Source organism: Mytilus galloprovincialis, chromosome 4 (assembly GCF_965363235.1).
Source record: "Mytilus galloprovincialis chromosome 4, xbMytGall1.hap1.1, whole genome shotgun sequence".
Taxonomy (NCBI): Eukaryota; Metazoa; Mollusca; class Bivalvia; order Mytilida; family Mytilidae; genus Mytilus; species Mytilus galloprovincialis.
Genome location: NC_134841.1, coordinates 96,689,757 through 96,707,719, shown reverse-complemented (window position 1 = coordinate 96,707,719; position 17,963 = coordinate 96,689,757). Strand labels below are relative to the sequence as shown.

The following is a 17,963-nucleotide window of genomic DNA, read 5'->3' as shown; positions in this document are numbered from 1 at the left end:
CACCAAGTATAAAATAAGATATTAGTCTTGAAAGACTTAGTCTGCAATATATTTAGTGATAGCTTGTCCTTATCCCCCTAACTGCTCAGATAAGTCTGTATCCAGAGTAGTTTTTGAGGTGACAACAGCTATTTCTGTCTATTTGCTATGACGAACCTAATTATCATGTAATAAATTATAAAACTATCGAAATGAGACTTACGTAGTCTTTGCACTTTTGTTTCATTTGTGCAAGTCTTTGATGACTTAGATGAAACACACTGCCACTTTGATTGACTAATATTTGTTGCAACACTCATTCTTATCTGTTTCACATTGCAACACTTTCAGTTTCGTTTTCCTTCAGTCCACCATTTTGAACAGTCACATGACCAGTAGTAAAAATGCGGGAAATATAAATATTTGAAAGTCTGTAAATCCGAGGATTTGTGTCACAGGCACTTGTCTCAGAAAATATATATAACTTAATATAAAACAAGGTACTTAACTGGCAAATTGTTATATTAAGGTATATAAGGGGGAAAAAATTCTGAGACAAGTGCCTCTGATTTGTATAGTATCTTTCAAAAGGGGGCCCCTTTCAAACTTTCTAATATAAGTGAAGTTCTTTTTATCTTAAAGAAGATTTTCAGTGGCGGATCCAGAAATTTTCATAAGTGGGGGCCCACTGACTGACCTAAGAGGGGGCCCGCTCCAGTCACACTTCAGTGATTCCCTATATAAGCAACCAAATTTTTTTCCCAAAAAGGGGGAGGCGGGCCCCCTGCCCCCCCCCCCCCTAAATCTGCCTCTGATTGTTACCTTTTGATACAAATCATATCGAGTCGTAGAAAAATTTCCAGATGCAGGAAAAAATTAACACCCGAATATTTATAATTTCTTAACAATGTGTGGCGGAGAGCCAGTTTTTAAAACAACATTACTTCCTTTGAAAATAGACTGTTGTGAAATTGAACATTTAAATATTACTGTTGATATAAATTATTGATAAAAATGATTGTTTTACATGTCATAATATCTATTTACTTTATTGTGCTTTAATTTGTTGAAGATATTCACAGATTTTGATAAATTTGCAACTTATCAATTACTTATAGAGCTTTTCTATTGATCTTGCTCTTGTAAAACTAGTTCTGAGATTACTACTGGAAAATTTGCACCGACCGTGCAAGGGCTGTAAAGCTGATCCCTTAAAAGATGATATTGAATTTGATCTTAGCACTGAAAATGTATATGATCAACCCTTATTTTGTAATCCAAATGTGTTGTTCGATGGAAAAACTGTTATATGGTATGATTTTATAAATGCTGGAATTGTTCAAGTAAAAGATATATGTTATGAAGTTATAGAGGGGTTTTTACCAGAAATGGCTATAGTTGAGATGATACAAAATGTAACTAATCATTGTGATATTAACAGTATTGTAAAAAGATATAATACTTTAAAAGTTGTATTGCCTAAAGAATGGACAGAAATTATTCATAAAAATATTCATAGGAGAAATGTTTCTCGCTCTATAAATATTAATGTCATTTTCAAAGATAAATTGTCAGAGTTTTCTATGTGTTCGACAAAAGAACTGTATTTGTTACTTACTAGTAAACTATGTCAGCATCCTATTTGCTATAAAAAGTGGACAGAAGTTTTTGAGATTGAAGAGAATGATCTTTGTAAAGTATGGAAAAACGTTAATTTCTATTGGAAACCATCTATTTTAATGGATCTAGATTTCAAAATAGCACATTATTGTATTTTCACAAATTCTAAACTTATGACTATGAAACTTATAAATTACAATGTATGTGATGTATGTGAAAAGGAAGTAGAAAATATCACTCATTTATTTCTATTATGTTCTGAATTAGTAGAATTTCATCTGTTTATGCAACAGAAGTTGTCAGTTTTATTTGATAATGTTGATTCTGACAAAATTGATAATTTAGTGTATGAAGAGGTATTTATGTTTGGTTTATTTGGATCTATCAAAGGCGTAAATGTAAGTTTTGTCAATTTCATGTTATCTGTAGCGAGATATTGTATCTTCAGAAGAAGGAATTTACTTAAAAATTTAAACAGTAATGTTGATCTTATTAGACTATTTAAATACACTGTAAAACATTATATAACTTACCTGTATGAATATTTGTGTGATGCAAAATGTATGAGAAATGTTTTTGAGAAACACTTTTTAAAAAATAATATTCTGGTACAAGAAACCGAAGGTGTCATAACATTTAATTTCTAATTATTGTGCTGATTATATATATGTGATTATACTTAAAACATTGCTTTGTGATATTTTTGTGTAATATGTAATATATCTGTTGTATATATATGTTGAAGAATTGAATAAAAATAAAAAAAAAAAAAGCTAGTCAATGTCGTTAAAAACTTCCATTTGTTGTAAATTTGCTAAATCATTTAGAGAGCTTATATAGACTTTTTACGGTAGGTGCTTTGTGAAAGAAAAGCTATGTAACAGTGCTTGTCGACACTAGTCACTCTGCTTTATAGCTTTACATATAGAAAGCTTGATGGTTGGTGCAACCTTACCGCTAACTGTAAGATGACATTGTTATATAAAGAACAAAATGTCTATCGTCAGTCTTGGTGGTCTTGCACAGACCTCACCATACTTTGTCACTTTTCTGTGAGTTTTAACTTATTTACATTTGAATTCTTTTATCTTTATAATATTGTTGATATAATGTTAAGTGATCTTAAGTCGTACAAAGCCACATGTGAAGGATCAGAGACTCAGGATTCCGATACCTACTCTTTACAAGGTCTGGGGTAAAATATGTAAAAGTTGACACAGAAATATTCAACGTAAAAACCCCTCCGGCTACAAATGCAATGGGGTTTTTCAAGATTCAAGATTCAAAGTTTTAATTAGAGTCGATATTCAATAAACTACATTAACACAATCTCTAGTGAGATTTTCAAATCGACTTAATAAAAAAATATAATGCACACATGGCAAAAGTCATGACTGAAACAACACAATTTTAAACAGTTAGTTACATGTAGTGCATCTCACAACTAGGCACTTAACCAGTGTTATATTAAGGTATATAGGAATTTTTTCTTGAGACAAGATTGAAGTGCCTGTGTTATATTAAGGTATATAGGAATTTCTTTTTCTGAGACAAGTGCCTGTGGTGCATAAAAAAAAAAAGAAAAAAAGTGGTTCATTATATATATATAGGAAATCACTGAGGCTTGACTGGCCGGATAGGGCCCCCCTCAGGCTTAGGCAGTCAGTGTCCCTCCCCATTTATGAAAATTCTGGATTCTTTCACTGACGTTTAATAATTTTTCACTAAATTTACATGTTGAAAAATGTAGTATTATATTATTTATTCATATAATTCTTAGTCCTGAGTGTTAAAATTGCATTTAATTCATTTGTACTGTATTCATCATCACCTATAACTGAGACTATTATACCGTAATATTAGAATAATAGTCACAGCCTATAATGTTATCATTTTAGCAGTAGTTTTAACATTGTCACATAAGCGGGAGGTTTGGCTACTATAAAACTAGGTTTACTTTTTTCTTAAAATGTCCAGTATTAAGTCAGGAATATGGCAGTTGTTATCAAATAGTCTGTTTCTATTTATGTTGGTGTGTTGGTTTTTGTAGCAGTTCAATGTTTCGATTGTTTTTTTCCCTCTTATTATTGATGTGCTTCCCTCAGTTTTGATTTGTGACCCAGATTTGTTTCAGTTAAATCGGTTTATGACTATTGAACAGATGTATACTACTATTGCCTTTGTTTACCACCTTTTGTTAAATAAAACATTTCTTTGCTTTCTATAAAGATTTTAAACCTGGATACACCAGCTTTTTAATATTCTTCAAGTATGGTGGTGACTATGATAAGTTGCAGAAACAGGCATAGAAAAGGCTGAGCATTTAACCGACATTATTTACAAGTGTTCCCCGAGATCGGTGTACACTTCTAGCTATAAAACCAGGTTCAATCCACTATTTTCTACATAAGAATATATATGCCTGTACCAAGTCAGGAATATGCCAGTTGTTATCAATTCCGATTTGATGTGTTTGAGCTTTTGATTCTGCCATTTGATTGGGGACTTTCTGTTTTTTTTGGGTTTTTTTTTCCGGAGTTCAGTATTTTGTGATTTTTTTTTCTATACCAAAATACTGCCTTCGTTTACTTTAGGGACCCCTACGATTAGTAGGGGAATGGTTAATAAGTATTTTAAGTCATCATAGATAACAGGATTGAACTTTTGTATTTGTGCATGACGCGCGTCTCGTCTACAAAAGACTTATCAGTGACGCTCGAATTCAAAAAAATTTAAAAGGCCAAACAAAGTACGAAGGGGTGTTCAATAGTATTATACGTAAAGGGTTAGGAATTAATTAGGGAAACGGTTTAAGATTAAGGATAGTTGAGTACAGCTCAATCTATGGGTTTGGACCAATAACACTTAAAAATGATAAAAGTACTGAAAGGTTCGAATATTGTAAGAAGAGAAGAAAAGTGACGAATAGAAAACAAACATTATTATGTTCATCATGAGTTTCGAAGTATGAGTTTGTAAAAGAATTCGGGACAAAAATTAGCAGCATACACATGCCAAATGAATGGGGCTATATATAATTACATATTATATACCTATGTTTAAGGAAAATTCCAATCTTAATGGTAAAAACAAAGATAACATGAAACATCGGACATAAGACTAATGAAACGCCATTGCGTTGTAAGCCGTAACACGTCGATTTGATTTTAAATCATATCATTGGATAGAGCTGAAGAATGTTATTGATTCAACCACCAATACGTGAGATCGCAAATCCTTCCTACCATATGCATTTAATTTTAGTAAGTTTGTTAGAATGACATCTGCAGACTTTTATGGACTTAAGTTTACCGACCATAAGAACCAAGAAAGGGGTTACATTGGAATGCTTTGCAGACAACCGATACTTTATAATCATGGACGTATAATATGAATTCGTAAGCGATATATGTTGATGGAACACGAACACAAAGAGGGATTGATAGGCTTCAGTTTTGATACCAGTATTCGGAGTATAACCGGATATATCGTTCCAAGATCTATGATATCAGAACAGAGCAAAAGATTATTAGTATTCTACTGCATATCTTTTATGACGTGTTATCTATGAATGTTCGAGTAAAATCGTGTTTGTGTAACAAGTACCCAAAAGAACCAGATAAATCACATATGGCTAAGAAACAGACATTCAAGTGTCAAATATATGGTCCGTTAAGTTTCAAATAGATCCTGATTCCAGAATAGATAAATAGGAGAATAATTTGGCAGATTCAAAAACAATAATTAAGAGTAAGTGAAATGATTTACTTGTTTTGTTGTTGCCGGAGACACATGCATTAATCACATCAACCATCGCATGACGATGAATGAATGGAGAGCTGAGCGAGAGAAGTTATTTGTGGTTTTCGGATTTGAATTTAACACAGAACACGTAACGGTTGAAAAAAAGGAAATTTACCAATCAACAAATAAATACCTATGACTATATAATCATTGAAAGAAGATATCTGTCATTGCAATAATCTCGAAGATTTTCTATTGCTTTCTTTATAGATACTGGTTATTATGATATTTTAAAATGATCCAAATCTTAAAAAAAAAAAAACAAGACAAAAAAAAACCAAACCCAACAAACTTGGAAGAGCTGATAGTAAACCAAAAAGGACCAAAGGTGTTGCCAAATCTGGAACAGAAATCAGAGCTTTACATGAAGGAAATACACTACTTTATTGAAAATATTTCAAAATATAAAAGCAAATTTCAATAAAAAAATTAAATAAGTTCATACCAATACCGAATCTAAGTTCTGGCTAAATGACTGATGTCTAACAGTCCAGCAATAGAAATATCGACCAGTGCTAGTAATAACGGTACCAATTTTACCGCCCCATATGCACATTTCGACAATAAATGTAATTTCAATGATGCATGAGGCCAAATATTTCAATGGTCAAAATGTTGTTCTTTCCATTTACAATCCAATCTCTTTTGATTGGGTTCCATTGATATAGCTCCAGAACTAGAAATTGGAGAAACGACCAAGACCTTGTTAATAATTATTCCGTATCAAAATTAATACAGTCTTGAAGTAACGGTTGAAGGTACTGACGTTGTTTATCATCTTAATTAAATTTTATAGTGTCTTTTTTATTTGTCTATCTGTATTGTTTAGTCGATTTTTAGTTACATCCTTGACCTTAGGAATATATTACCTAAACTGTATTTGGCAAAACTTTTAGGAATATTTGGTTCTCAATGCTCTTCAACTTCGTATTTCAGTTATTTGGGCTTTTTTACTCTTTTTTATTCGAGCGTCACTGATGAATCTTTTGTAGACGAAACGCGTGTCTGGTGCAAATACAAAATTGTAATTCTGGTATCTATGATGAGTTATTTGGCATGACTTAGTATTTTTACATCCCGCCATTGTTTTATTGTGCTATGGTCATATTTTGGTTTCTTGTATTTCATATTTGCTTCTGTGCTTTGTCTTTAGAGTGTTTACGTATACAAGTCATTCTTGGGAAATCAATTCAAGATTGCGTCCGTAAAATTTACTTCACCACTTGAAACTTCTGGTTTGACAGCTTTCTTGTGAACAGCAACTCTCTATCAAGAAAATCATGATAGGAAATACAACCCCTTGAATATCGTATCAACTTGGAGATACATATTCAATATGATATGCAGACGCTCCTGGAATGTTGCTACAAAGAAATCGAAATTTCACAATTGCGAAGCTGAAACCTTATATTTTGTCGTAAAGTGTTGTTTTCAATCTACCCTCATTGTCAATTTCTAGATGTAAATCAAAAATTGAAAACAACACGTTTAATAATTTCTTGCGTCTGAAGCGCTTTTCTGGATTTACCTTCATCAGAAACGCTCAAAGCCAAACATTTGAAATCCGAAGATGTATAAGTACCGAAACAGTTGAAGAGCTATATGTCAAAAATACATAAAATAGATAGCCAAATTCATCTAAAGCCAACTTCTAAAGCCAACTTTGCCTGATTAATTCAATCTATGAGGCAGACTTAACTGTTGTATCATTAATATCAGGTTCGATGGGATAGATGCGTTCAACGTGACCAATCTCTGTGTTCTAGTAGTCTCAGAACACAGTTTTAAAACAAATGTTGATGCCGAAGAGGAAATACTTGAAAACCCGTAATGTATATAACATTGAATTAAGAGCTGGTCAAACCAAAAAGACCCAAGGTTTTGCAAAATCATGGCAAGATATCAGAGCTTTGTATGAAGGAGATATTCCTTAAATTAAAATGATTTCCAAAATTTAAAAACGGCAAATTTCAATAGAACAATATCAGTATTTTTCATGCAGAACCGAAGCTGAGGCTACTGAACTGTTGATTCCTTCTTTGATTGTGGGTATTAGCTTCAGTTATTACTGAAATGTAATTTCACATGTCAGGTTCGTACATATTTTATAAAAGAGGGACGAAAGATACCAAAGGGACAGTCAAACTCATAAATCTAAAACAAACTGACAACGCCATGGCTAAAATGAAAAAGACGAACAGAAAACAGCACACATGACACAACAAAGAAAACTAAAGAATAAACAACACGAACCCCCCAAAAAACTAGGGGTGATCTCAGGTGCTCCGGAAGGGTAGGCAGATCCTGCTCCACATGTGGCACCCGTCGTGTTGCTTATGTGATAACAAATCCGGTAAATAATTCGGTAGGTCACATTCATGAAAGGGAAGGGGATTGTAGTTACGACGTAAGGAACATATCCGATATCAATTGTGAAACGGTTATTCCATAACGATCAACCAACTCGTGATGGCGTCCGTAAAATTTACGAAGGGATGCATGATTTCAACTTCACCGTTTGGAACTCTTGGTTTAATAGCTTCCTTGTGAGCAGCAACCCTCTATCAAGAAAATAATGATAGGAAATGCAAGCACGGGAATATCGTATCAATTGGGAGATAAATACCCCGTATGCAGATGCTGTTGGAATGTTGCTACTTAGAAATGGAAAGTTCACAATTGGAGAGCTGAAATCATCTCTTTTGTCGTAAAGTTTTATTTTCAACCGACCCTCATTGTCAATTTCTAGATGTAAGTCAAGATATGAGGCCGACTTAACTGTATCTGTTGTATCCTTTATCTCTAGCTCGATGGGATAGATGCGTTCCACATAGTCACCAAATTTTGAATTATTTAGTGAAAGAACATCATCTATATAGCGGAAAGTAGAGTTAAAGGATATTGCTAACTTCTTATCTTTCCTCCTAAGAAGTTCCTGCATGAAGTCAGCCTCATAATAATAAAGAAACAAGTCGGCAAGTAGAGGGGCACAGTTTGTTTCCATTGGAATGCCGACAGTCTGTTGAAAAACACGTCCTCCGAAAGTAACAAATATGTTGTCAATCAAGAAATCAAGCATCTTGATAATATCAGTTTCAGAGAATATTTTGTTTGAATCAGAGTGGTCCTATTAATGATGCACCAATTCTTAACGGTAAAATATATCTAACATATGGGCTCTTAATTCTTATACATTTAAACTGACACAACTACTGAATGCATAGGAAGGAAATATCTGATCCAATAACCTTTATTTATATATGATTCACGTTTGCTGGATAATCAACTGTGACTTCACAACATGTGAGTATGTAAAAACCAAAGGGACAGCGATAAGTATATACCATAAGATATTCATTATCTTTGTATTCATCTATTTTTATGGCAAGCCGTTCTCGTCAAAACTATGTTTAAACCCTTTTTTCGAAAAAAAAATACACACTGAGAATTAAAAACATAAAATAACACACTGAGAAATCGAAATTACACACTGAGATTTAAAAAAATAAAAAACACACACTGAGAATTCAAAATTACACACTGAGATTTTAAAAAGACACACTGAGATGAAATAAATTGAAAAACACACACTGAGAATTGTTAATTACACACTGAGATTTCAAAAATACGCACTGAGATTAATATGCAAATTACTAATGAATATTCATGAGATGAATAATTCAACAGATTTATATCTTGATCTCAAGAACTCTTGTCATTATAATGAAATGCGATTCCTTCAACCAACATTCGTAATTAATTTCAAGACTTAACATCGCTCATATTCATAAGTTTGTTGCCTTTAATTCAGATCATTACTACCAGTAATTAAACATGTGTCCCTTTTCAAAGTCTTCCAACTGTTTCCCTGATTTCGCTAGTTAATCTTTTATAGTTTTGTTACGTTTATATGCTATAATAGACACTTGAGTAAAAATTTCACTGCATTCTTTTGCAGATTGTTTCAATGTTTTCTTATAATTTTAATAAAGTATTTCACCATTTGGTTATATTTCGTAATAAGAGTAAGTGGGTATTTTTCTTGTTCTTGTATTTCTAAAGTTTTTTTTATTAATAATTTGAAACCAAATCGAAGGACTAACGAGTTTTGTCCCCTTGTTGTTTTAAGCTTGTAATAGATTCAGATTAAGTATGCTAATAAGTTATGTGCGCATAAAAAGTGCGCACAAATCTCAGTGTGTAATTTTAAATTCTCAGTGTGTAATTTTAAATTCTCAGTGTGTAATTTCTAATTCTCAGTGTGTGTTTTCAGTTTATTTATTCTCAGTGTGTCTTTTTGAAATCTCAGTGTGTAATTTTCAATTCTCAGTGTGTAATTTTCAATTTTCAGTGTGTAATTTTCAATTCTCAGTGTGCGTTTTTCTTTTTTGAAATCTCAGTGCGTCTTTATGAAATCTCAGTGTGTAATTTTTAATTCTCAGTGTGTAATTTTCAATTCTCAGTGTGTAATTCTCAATTCTCAATGTGCGTTTTGATGTTTTTAAATCTCAGTGTGCTTTGTTGTAATTCTCAGTGTGTAAATTTTTCGAAAAATGGTTTAAACATAGTTTTGACGAGAACGGCTTGCCATATATTTTCATATTATTCATATTCATTTGTATCAACCCATTGTGGGCGATCTTTGGCATATTCATATGCTCTTACTTTTAATGAACTTTTAATTTGATATTGGAATCAATTGTTAGTTCTTGCATTTTTAATACTTTATTTCTACTTTTCTGGTTTCTAATGAAATAGGTGAAATAACATAATGCAGATATATTGTTGATTCCTGTAATTTTCTACTTTTCTTTCTCCGTATTTTATGGAAATGTAACGGCATGTTTATTCATTTGTCAGAACACTGTTATGACGTCATTAAATGTTAATCAGCATAGTTAAAATAATTTCATCAATTTTGAACTATTGAATATTGAACATTTAAAACTTTAAGAATATAGATTTCATCGACATATTGACAACAGTGTACACTCATTTTAAAATACCTGTAAAACGTGTTGCTTATATTTTTTAAAAAACCTATATAAATCTAAACTGAATATTGACAATGCGTTCGTTCACCCTATAAATGTTACAAAACTACTTTGCTTAGAATAATAGTATAACACATATACCAAATAGGACCATAGTCAATTAGAGGTACTGATATAAAATCATAACTATTTGATAGAAAGAGTCATGTTCACCATAAGCCGATACCGAAACCGAAACCGATACCGATACCGATACCGTAACCAAACATAGTAGTGCGGTAAATAATTATTGCCTTAATTAAATCAACCCCTTTACTTGTATATTGTTTGAAAGTTGAATACACTAGATGGAGTTATACTTCAATTCATCAGTTCACACGAATCTATCAAAAAGCAAAGTTAAATTCAACCATTATTAAATACACTGATGAAAGTAATATACAATTTAAGGACATCTACATAAATTTTTACCCATTTTTGGGCTTTTTTCGTGGAAAAACTTTTACTCGTACCTCATATAAAGATAAAGTGGACCAGTCTAAATAAATTTTGCTTAAAAAAGCTATAGGTAGGTGGTTAGAAAGTTTTGTCCTATTTTTATGCTTTTTCGTGTCAAATTGTCCATGCTTTCAGTTTTGTAAATTTGTGATTTCTCTGTTTTAAGAACACATTGCATATTATTTCAACTTCATTGTCGTAAATGATTGAAATGATACATATCGAAAAAAAATTGAAACGAAATAGTGATATTGGATGCACATGTTTCTGGGAAAATCATTTCTTGGACCCCTCACCCATTTTCTAAAAGTTTTGGCTAAAAAAAAATCTTGATTGGTAATAAAAGAAAATACTCAAAACCACTTATTGTTAATACACAATTGTTTTACAGAGTTAAGTTTAATTGTGATATTAAATAAATTCATTGATGTTTTCCACTTTTATCACATGTTTTGGAAACAATTCCAGAACGAGATTTCAACAATACTGAAACGTCAGGAGAATACTCTTAAGACATTGATATACTTTATTTATTATGTACATTAATCATGGACAGGTTTCATCGTAGGAAAAGAGCTGCACATAGTTCTACAGTAGGTGCAATATCGTTCCGACTATGTCTATAAAGAGAACCTATTATTTCATAAATTTTCATTCGCCTTATGGAATGTTTCTCATAAACTCTTCTTGCACGAATCTTTTCATTGACAAATTTGCGTTGATCACAGATTATTACATTTTGATTGCCTAAAAAGTTATCAAAGGTACCAGGATTATAATTTATGCCTCGTTCACACGTACATTTAATTTGAATTGAATTCGAATCGAAAGCGAATCGAATTCGCTAATCGCGTTCACACACTCTTCTTCTTTAATTCGAATTGATTCGAATTGGTTATTTCGAATTAGCCAATTCGCATTACGTGTGAACTTCAGCATCAATACACCAGACGCTCATTTCGTCTACATAAGACTCCTCTGTGACTGTGACGCTCAGATCAAAATAGTAAGAAAGCCATACAAGTACAAAGTTGAAGAGCATTGAAGACCCAAAATTCCAAAAGGTTGTGACAAATACGGCTAAGGTAATCTACTCCTGGGATAAGAAAACCCTTAGTTTTTCGAAAAATTCAAAGTTTGTAAATAGTTATCAAAGGTGCCATGATTATAATTTAGTACGCCAGACGCGCGTTTCTTCGTTCGTAAATAGGAAACTTATCAAAATGACCATATAATTGATATTCATATCAACATCGAAGTGCTGACTACTGGGCTGGTGATACCCTCGGGGACGAAACGTCCACCAGCAGTGACTTCGACCCAGTGGTATAAGAAGTTATCAAAGGTACCAGGATTATAATTTAATGCGCCAGACGCGCGTTTTGTCTATATCAGACTCAGCAGTGACGCTCAGATTAAAATAGTTAGAAAGTCAAACAAGTACAATGTTGAAGACCATTGAGGACCCAAAATTCCAAAAGGTGTGCCAAATACGGCCAAAGTAATCTACTCTAACTGTCATACAGTATATGGTGTTGCATTAGGATGTTCATATTGATATATTATATCGCCAACTAAGTAACAATCACGTGGAAACGATTATATCTCGTGTGGACCGATTACATCCATCAATCTGCAAGTTATCGGTTCATTGTTACGACCTAGGAAACCAGATTTGATGTAACTAATTTTTCTTTTCTGTGTCAATTATGACTGGCGTTTTAACACAATGTATATGACAATGCCTGGTTTTCGGTTGAGCAATTTATTCTATGGTAGGTGTCATCAATAGATCCCACTGCGTCTTCAAATTCTGGACACTCATCCTTCATAGATTCCCCATTTTTCAGCTGAAGGCCATGTTATCATTGATATGAAAACTGGATGGAGAATCCGCCAAATTTCATGGATAGCTTTGTGAACTAATGCTGCGAACATTAAACACCAAGCCGTTTGATCAAATGTATCATAACATCTTAACCAAATCAAAACCATCAAACGTGTGTTTTGCCAGCTTATAAGAACCGCTCCTTTATTCCTTTGTCTTGTTCTGTTTAGCACTCTCACGCGAATCATAATTAATATACTTCATTTTAACCATCTACTATTTCACCTATAATTCCAAAGAAGTTGAATTCATGTCTTATACATTTTCTGGTAAATGTCATTTTCTTGATATGGGTATAAACTTTCACAAGATGGTAACTCTTTTCTGCATCAAATGTTATATATGTTGCTGTTCTTCTCGTTGGTGGTCAAACAGCATCACATACATTGTTTTCTTTGTCTCTATAATATTTTGAAAATCGAATATACTATAAGAAATAAATATAAACATTACTGCAATTCACATTCGATATTTCCGATATAGCTTTTTATAAACATGTACCATTTACCATTTACCTCACTACTATATTTGGTTTCGGTTTCGGTTTCGGTTTCGGTATCGGCTTACGGTGAACATGTCTACGATGAAGCCAGCAAATCTGGAAGGTTAATGCTTCTACTACATCTTCCAAAATTCAACCGTATGTTTTAGATCGTTAGCCTGATTTTTTTTTCGTGTTCGGTTGTTCAATGTCTAACTGTAGATCTGAACTCATAGTTTATTGTCGAAATTCGCATCTGGTGCAGGAAAATTGGTACCGTTAATGTTATTCAAATGACTGTGATTGATGATTGTTTCACCTGAAATGAAATTTGTGTCCTTAAACTCTGGTGGATTGTCTCATTGGCAATCAAACTATACATCTCCTTATTTTTTTTATTTTTGTACGTCTGTCTAGAGTTTGGTCTAGGATTAGATTTTGATCTAATAAAACTGGAGCATCACTTGCAGTCATTTATATTTCATACCTTGCTTACATTTTTCAGGGTATTAGTTTCATGTAAGTATGTAACAGAGAATAACGGTAATCAAGTCTTGCATTATAAATGACTTTAAGTGATGCGCAAGTCTTATTAAACCAAACTCGAGTCCTCTGAAGATCAAACCGAGTCCTACGTAGACCGAACCCGAGTCATACGTATTCAAACTTGAGACTTGCGTACTAATATGAAAATAAAGAAATGTGGTTTGATTGTCAATGGGACTCTCCACCACAGTTTAAAGGACATTTGTGTCAGTCTGATTAAAATTAAACCTCTAAGCGCTCCCGTTTCTGATATGTCGCGAGGGTCATATCAGAAACGGGAGCGCTGAGAGGTTTGATCTTAATCAGACTGCATTGATGTAAGCTTAGGCCGTGTTCACATTGACTTAAACTCGATGTTGTGTTAGTGTAACTCACACATAAACTAAACATAAATACGTTCCCATTCATTAAACTCAATGTTTACATGTAGTTTAAATCATGTTTTGTCTACATGCAGTGGATAGTCGACGTAGGCCTTGTGTAGGTTAAGTGTACACAAAACTAGGCATTCAGAACTTTAATTTTCTTATGTATATTTCAAAAAGAAACGATGTTTATATAAAATTGATACTTAATAACACTTATTAATAAAGTTCTTGACAGATTTTTTGTCTTAACTTGATATATTTATTTGTTATAAAAACACTTTACGTAGCCTTATTAACCCCTTATCAAGACTTATTCATCATCATTGCGGATCACATAATTCATTTTAAAAGGTCTTCCCGAATCGACTGGACGTACACACTGACAGAAATATTTGCCACTGGTCTTTACTCAAACAACGATTCACATATAAATGAATTCCTGAAAAAGGGTGATGTTAATTGTTTGTTTGTGTAGTATCTCAGATCCGTTGAAATACAATTAGAAATAAAAAAAAACACCTTACCCCTCCCTTTGCCAAATACCTCTTGGAGAAAAAATACCATTTGAAACAAACAGAAAAGATAGAAATGTAGTGATCCTTCACATCGCAATTCTTTTCCTTCGTGTGTAAGCATGCTGATACAGTCTACGTTTTTAATACGTAATCGAGACATCTTTAAACTACTCCAAATCATCCAAAACGACTTTCTTAAAGGAGCAACAGCTTTACTTAAAAAAAAGGGGGTGGGGTTCTGAGTCAGAATTTTTTCTCGCGCGAAAGTTTATATTTAGTTTTTTTTTCTATAGTACCAATTCACTATTTAACACTATATGGGAAAACTATGGATTCAGAATATTTGTTCATTCAAATCATCTTTGGCCTGATTTTTTTTTTTATCAAATTGTGGAAAAAATCATCCCACCTTTTTTTTAAAGTCAAATGGTCGTTCCCTAACTGCCAGAAAAGTTGTTCGAAAATTTGAATTCGGTTCTACGTAATGAACATTTAAATGACATATAGTTTACAAGTGTGAACAAATCTTATGTACAGGTATCTAAACAAGGTGTATAGATGTGAACAAATTTAATGTGAAACTAGTGTACATTACATTAAACCAAATGTAAACATGTTTACTGTACACGGCGTTTGGTGTGAACACGGCCTTAGTCTCCTTTTAAAAGTAATGACCTTTTCGAATTACAGATAAAATAAAAATGTCTAGTACAGAAGACCAAGAAAGAGAATATTGCACTCTTGTTTGCTGGCTAATAATGACAGTAGGTAAAGACATAGTACGACATAAACTAGATGGACTTTATCTACCTGGTATTGGAGTTGGAACGCTACATCAAAAACTTAATCGTCGTAGTACAGTTTCTAAACTTAACAACTTAAAGGTGTTCAATAATTTAGATTTAAGTAGACTTTACCCATCAACTGGGGTTCTTGTGTGTTCAAAAGACTTTGATATTAGTCTTTTGATTAAATTACTGAGTAATATTTGCTCATTGCCAAAGCCTAACAATGGATGGGATAATTTACCAGTACCAGTGGACATATCATTGTCTGATGACTTAGCAAGAATCAAGTATTACAGAAATAAAATAGCTCACCATGAATCGTTCAGATTATCAGTAGACGATTTCGACACATATTGGAAAGAACTCTCTGGGGCGTTCATACGATTAGGTGGACCATCTATTAAGAACAATATTGATAAGCTTTTGAAGGAACCTTTAACCGATTATGCAAATGAAGCAAAACAAGAACTTAACCAGTAGTTTTTAAAAGATTTAGATGTGAACATGAAATTTGATAGAAAATTAGAAAAGCTTGAAGAAATGTGCAAAAGAATGGACGAAAATCGTGAAAACAATGATTCTGTACGAGAGATTCGAGATCTTTATAAACTTCTGGCAAATGAAAGCGCAATGACTGCTGATGCAATGTCAATTGAACAGAACGAAATTCACCAAATGCATATGCATTCTGTAGAAGAATAGGGGAACGAATACACAAGATGGAGAAATCTTTGGCCGAAAGTAGACGAATGAGAGGAAACAGTTTCCTTGTCTGTCCTATTTTGATGTTATCTTTATGTGCTGTAGTACCAGTCTTTTGTTTCGAGTATAGTCTAAAACAGATCCTGCTCATGTCTGTTTATATAATTATTGGAATGTTTGTAATTTTTGTAATTATTGGATGCATTAATCGGTTCAGCTTTAGACAGTTATCTCTAGGTACTGTTAATGTACATTTCAATTTTAGCAATCACAAATACCACAATTGTACACACAAACTGTTTACTAATAAGCATTTATCAAGACCTCGAATGCTATACACTTCTGAGATCAACACAAAGGTCTAATAAAGGACGACTGCATTGACGTTGTAAATCAAATAATATATAGAGATAGGTGTTTCCTTTTAAAAAATATTCTTAATACGGACTGTTATAGTCGCACATGCGTCAGGTGACAGTATTGCAATTTTTTTATTGAGTAGACGCAGTTATTAGTTCAAAATGGCATACTACTAGTATATCAAAATAAATCGCACACAACAACCTATAAAAAATATTACACTTTATTTCATTTCAATTGCAAAAGTCGATTGTATATATAACCTTTGCGATTGTGTGTAAGAACATTATCTCATGACAATTTATGTAAGAAAACATGGTTGTCAATAAATTTTTGTAACAAAAGACAATCTTTACATCATTAATAAGCTTTTCAAACATTAAATGTGAGACAAGGCCAATAATTTGGTTTTACTTTGCAATAGTTTTCTTTTTCGTTGAAAAAGGTTAATAACTTAATATAAATCAACGTTCCTTTTTCTCAAACCATACTCCAAATCATCAACAGTGTCGTACGTTAAAACTTATATCTGGTGATTCAACCATTGCTAGACAGTGTTATTCAATACATGGCCAGATGAACAATATTTGTTCTTTTTAGAGTCTCTGTTTTGTTAATGACTGCCTTACTTTCCAAGATATACACAATGAGAAAATACAATTAGTCCATGATTGTCTTATAAACTTGACCAGTATATCATGATCCAAATGCAGGACAACAGGTCGAATTAAGAGTTTGGTTTATAAAAAAAGAAGTTATACAATAAGCGTTGTTGGCCTAACTTACATTTTTCTTTGTGTTACACAATGAATATATTTAATTATACTAATTTACAATGATTGTATTCCTAATAAATATTAAATTGATAATTTTAGGGGAGAGACATATGGCAATTCGACCATCTTTTCGACCTCTCATTGATAAATTCATCGGTAGAAACGAAGATATTAGTAAAATAAGAGAAAGTCTACAAAGAAAGAAGCTGGTGGTTGTTCGTGCACAATACGGATTTGGGACGTCTGAAGTTGTTGTTGCTGTAGGACATCTGTTTAATGCTACCTCTGTTGTACATGCTGATATGTGCGACATGGGTCACACACTGTTTGGTCAGCTTATCACACTTCTAGAATTAAATCCATTACCAGACATAATTGCCCAGCTTAAATCAGTTTGTAATCACTTGAAAGATACTTTATTTATTATAGACAACATCGATTATATTATTGGCAAAGAAGATTCAAAATCAGACTTCGAAAGTACAGTAAGAGTATTAACTGATGACAGTATATGCAAAAACGTCAAAGTTTTATGTGCAACGTCGAAGAGTTTTAGTGTATTGAGGGAATTAGGAATTGAGTACAGACTCAATTCTCTAAGTAATGAAAATTCAATAAAGTTGCTGCTTAAACTTTGCACAAAA

The 17,963-nt window shown here is 32.7% G+C and overlaps 1 protein-coding gene across 4 annotated transcripts in view; it reads right to left on the bottom strand.

Moving 5' to 3' along the window:
• The window catches only part of LOC143073528 (anoctamin-8-like), a 35,761-nt gene extending 35,393 nt beyond the window's left edge, over positions 1-368 (bottom strand). For 2 of the 4 annotated variants that reach the window (XM_076249151.1, XM_076249152.1), the window contains exon 1: positions 203-368. In XM_076249151.1, the coding sequence (XP_076105266.1) occupies positions 203-299 (97 nt within the window). In that variant the 5' untranslated portion in view covers positions 300-368. The remainder of the gene's footprint in view (positions 1-202) is intronic. The other 2 variants (XM_076249155.1, XM_076249156.1) reach the window with 1 other exon arrangement.
• Between the last annotated feature and the right edge of the window lie 17,595 nt (positions 369-17,963).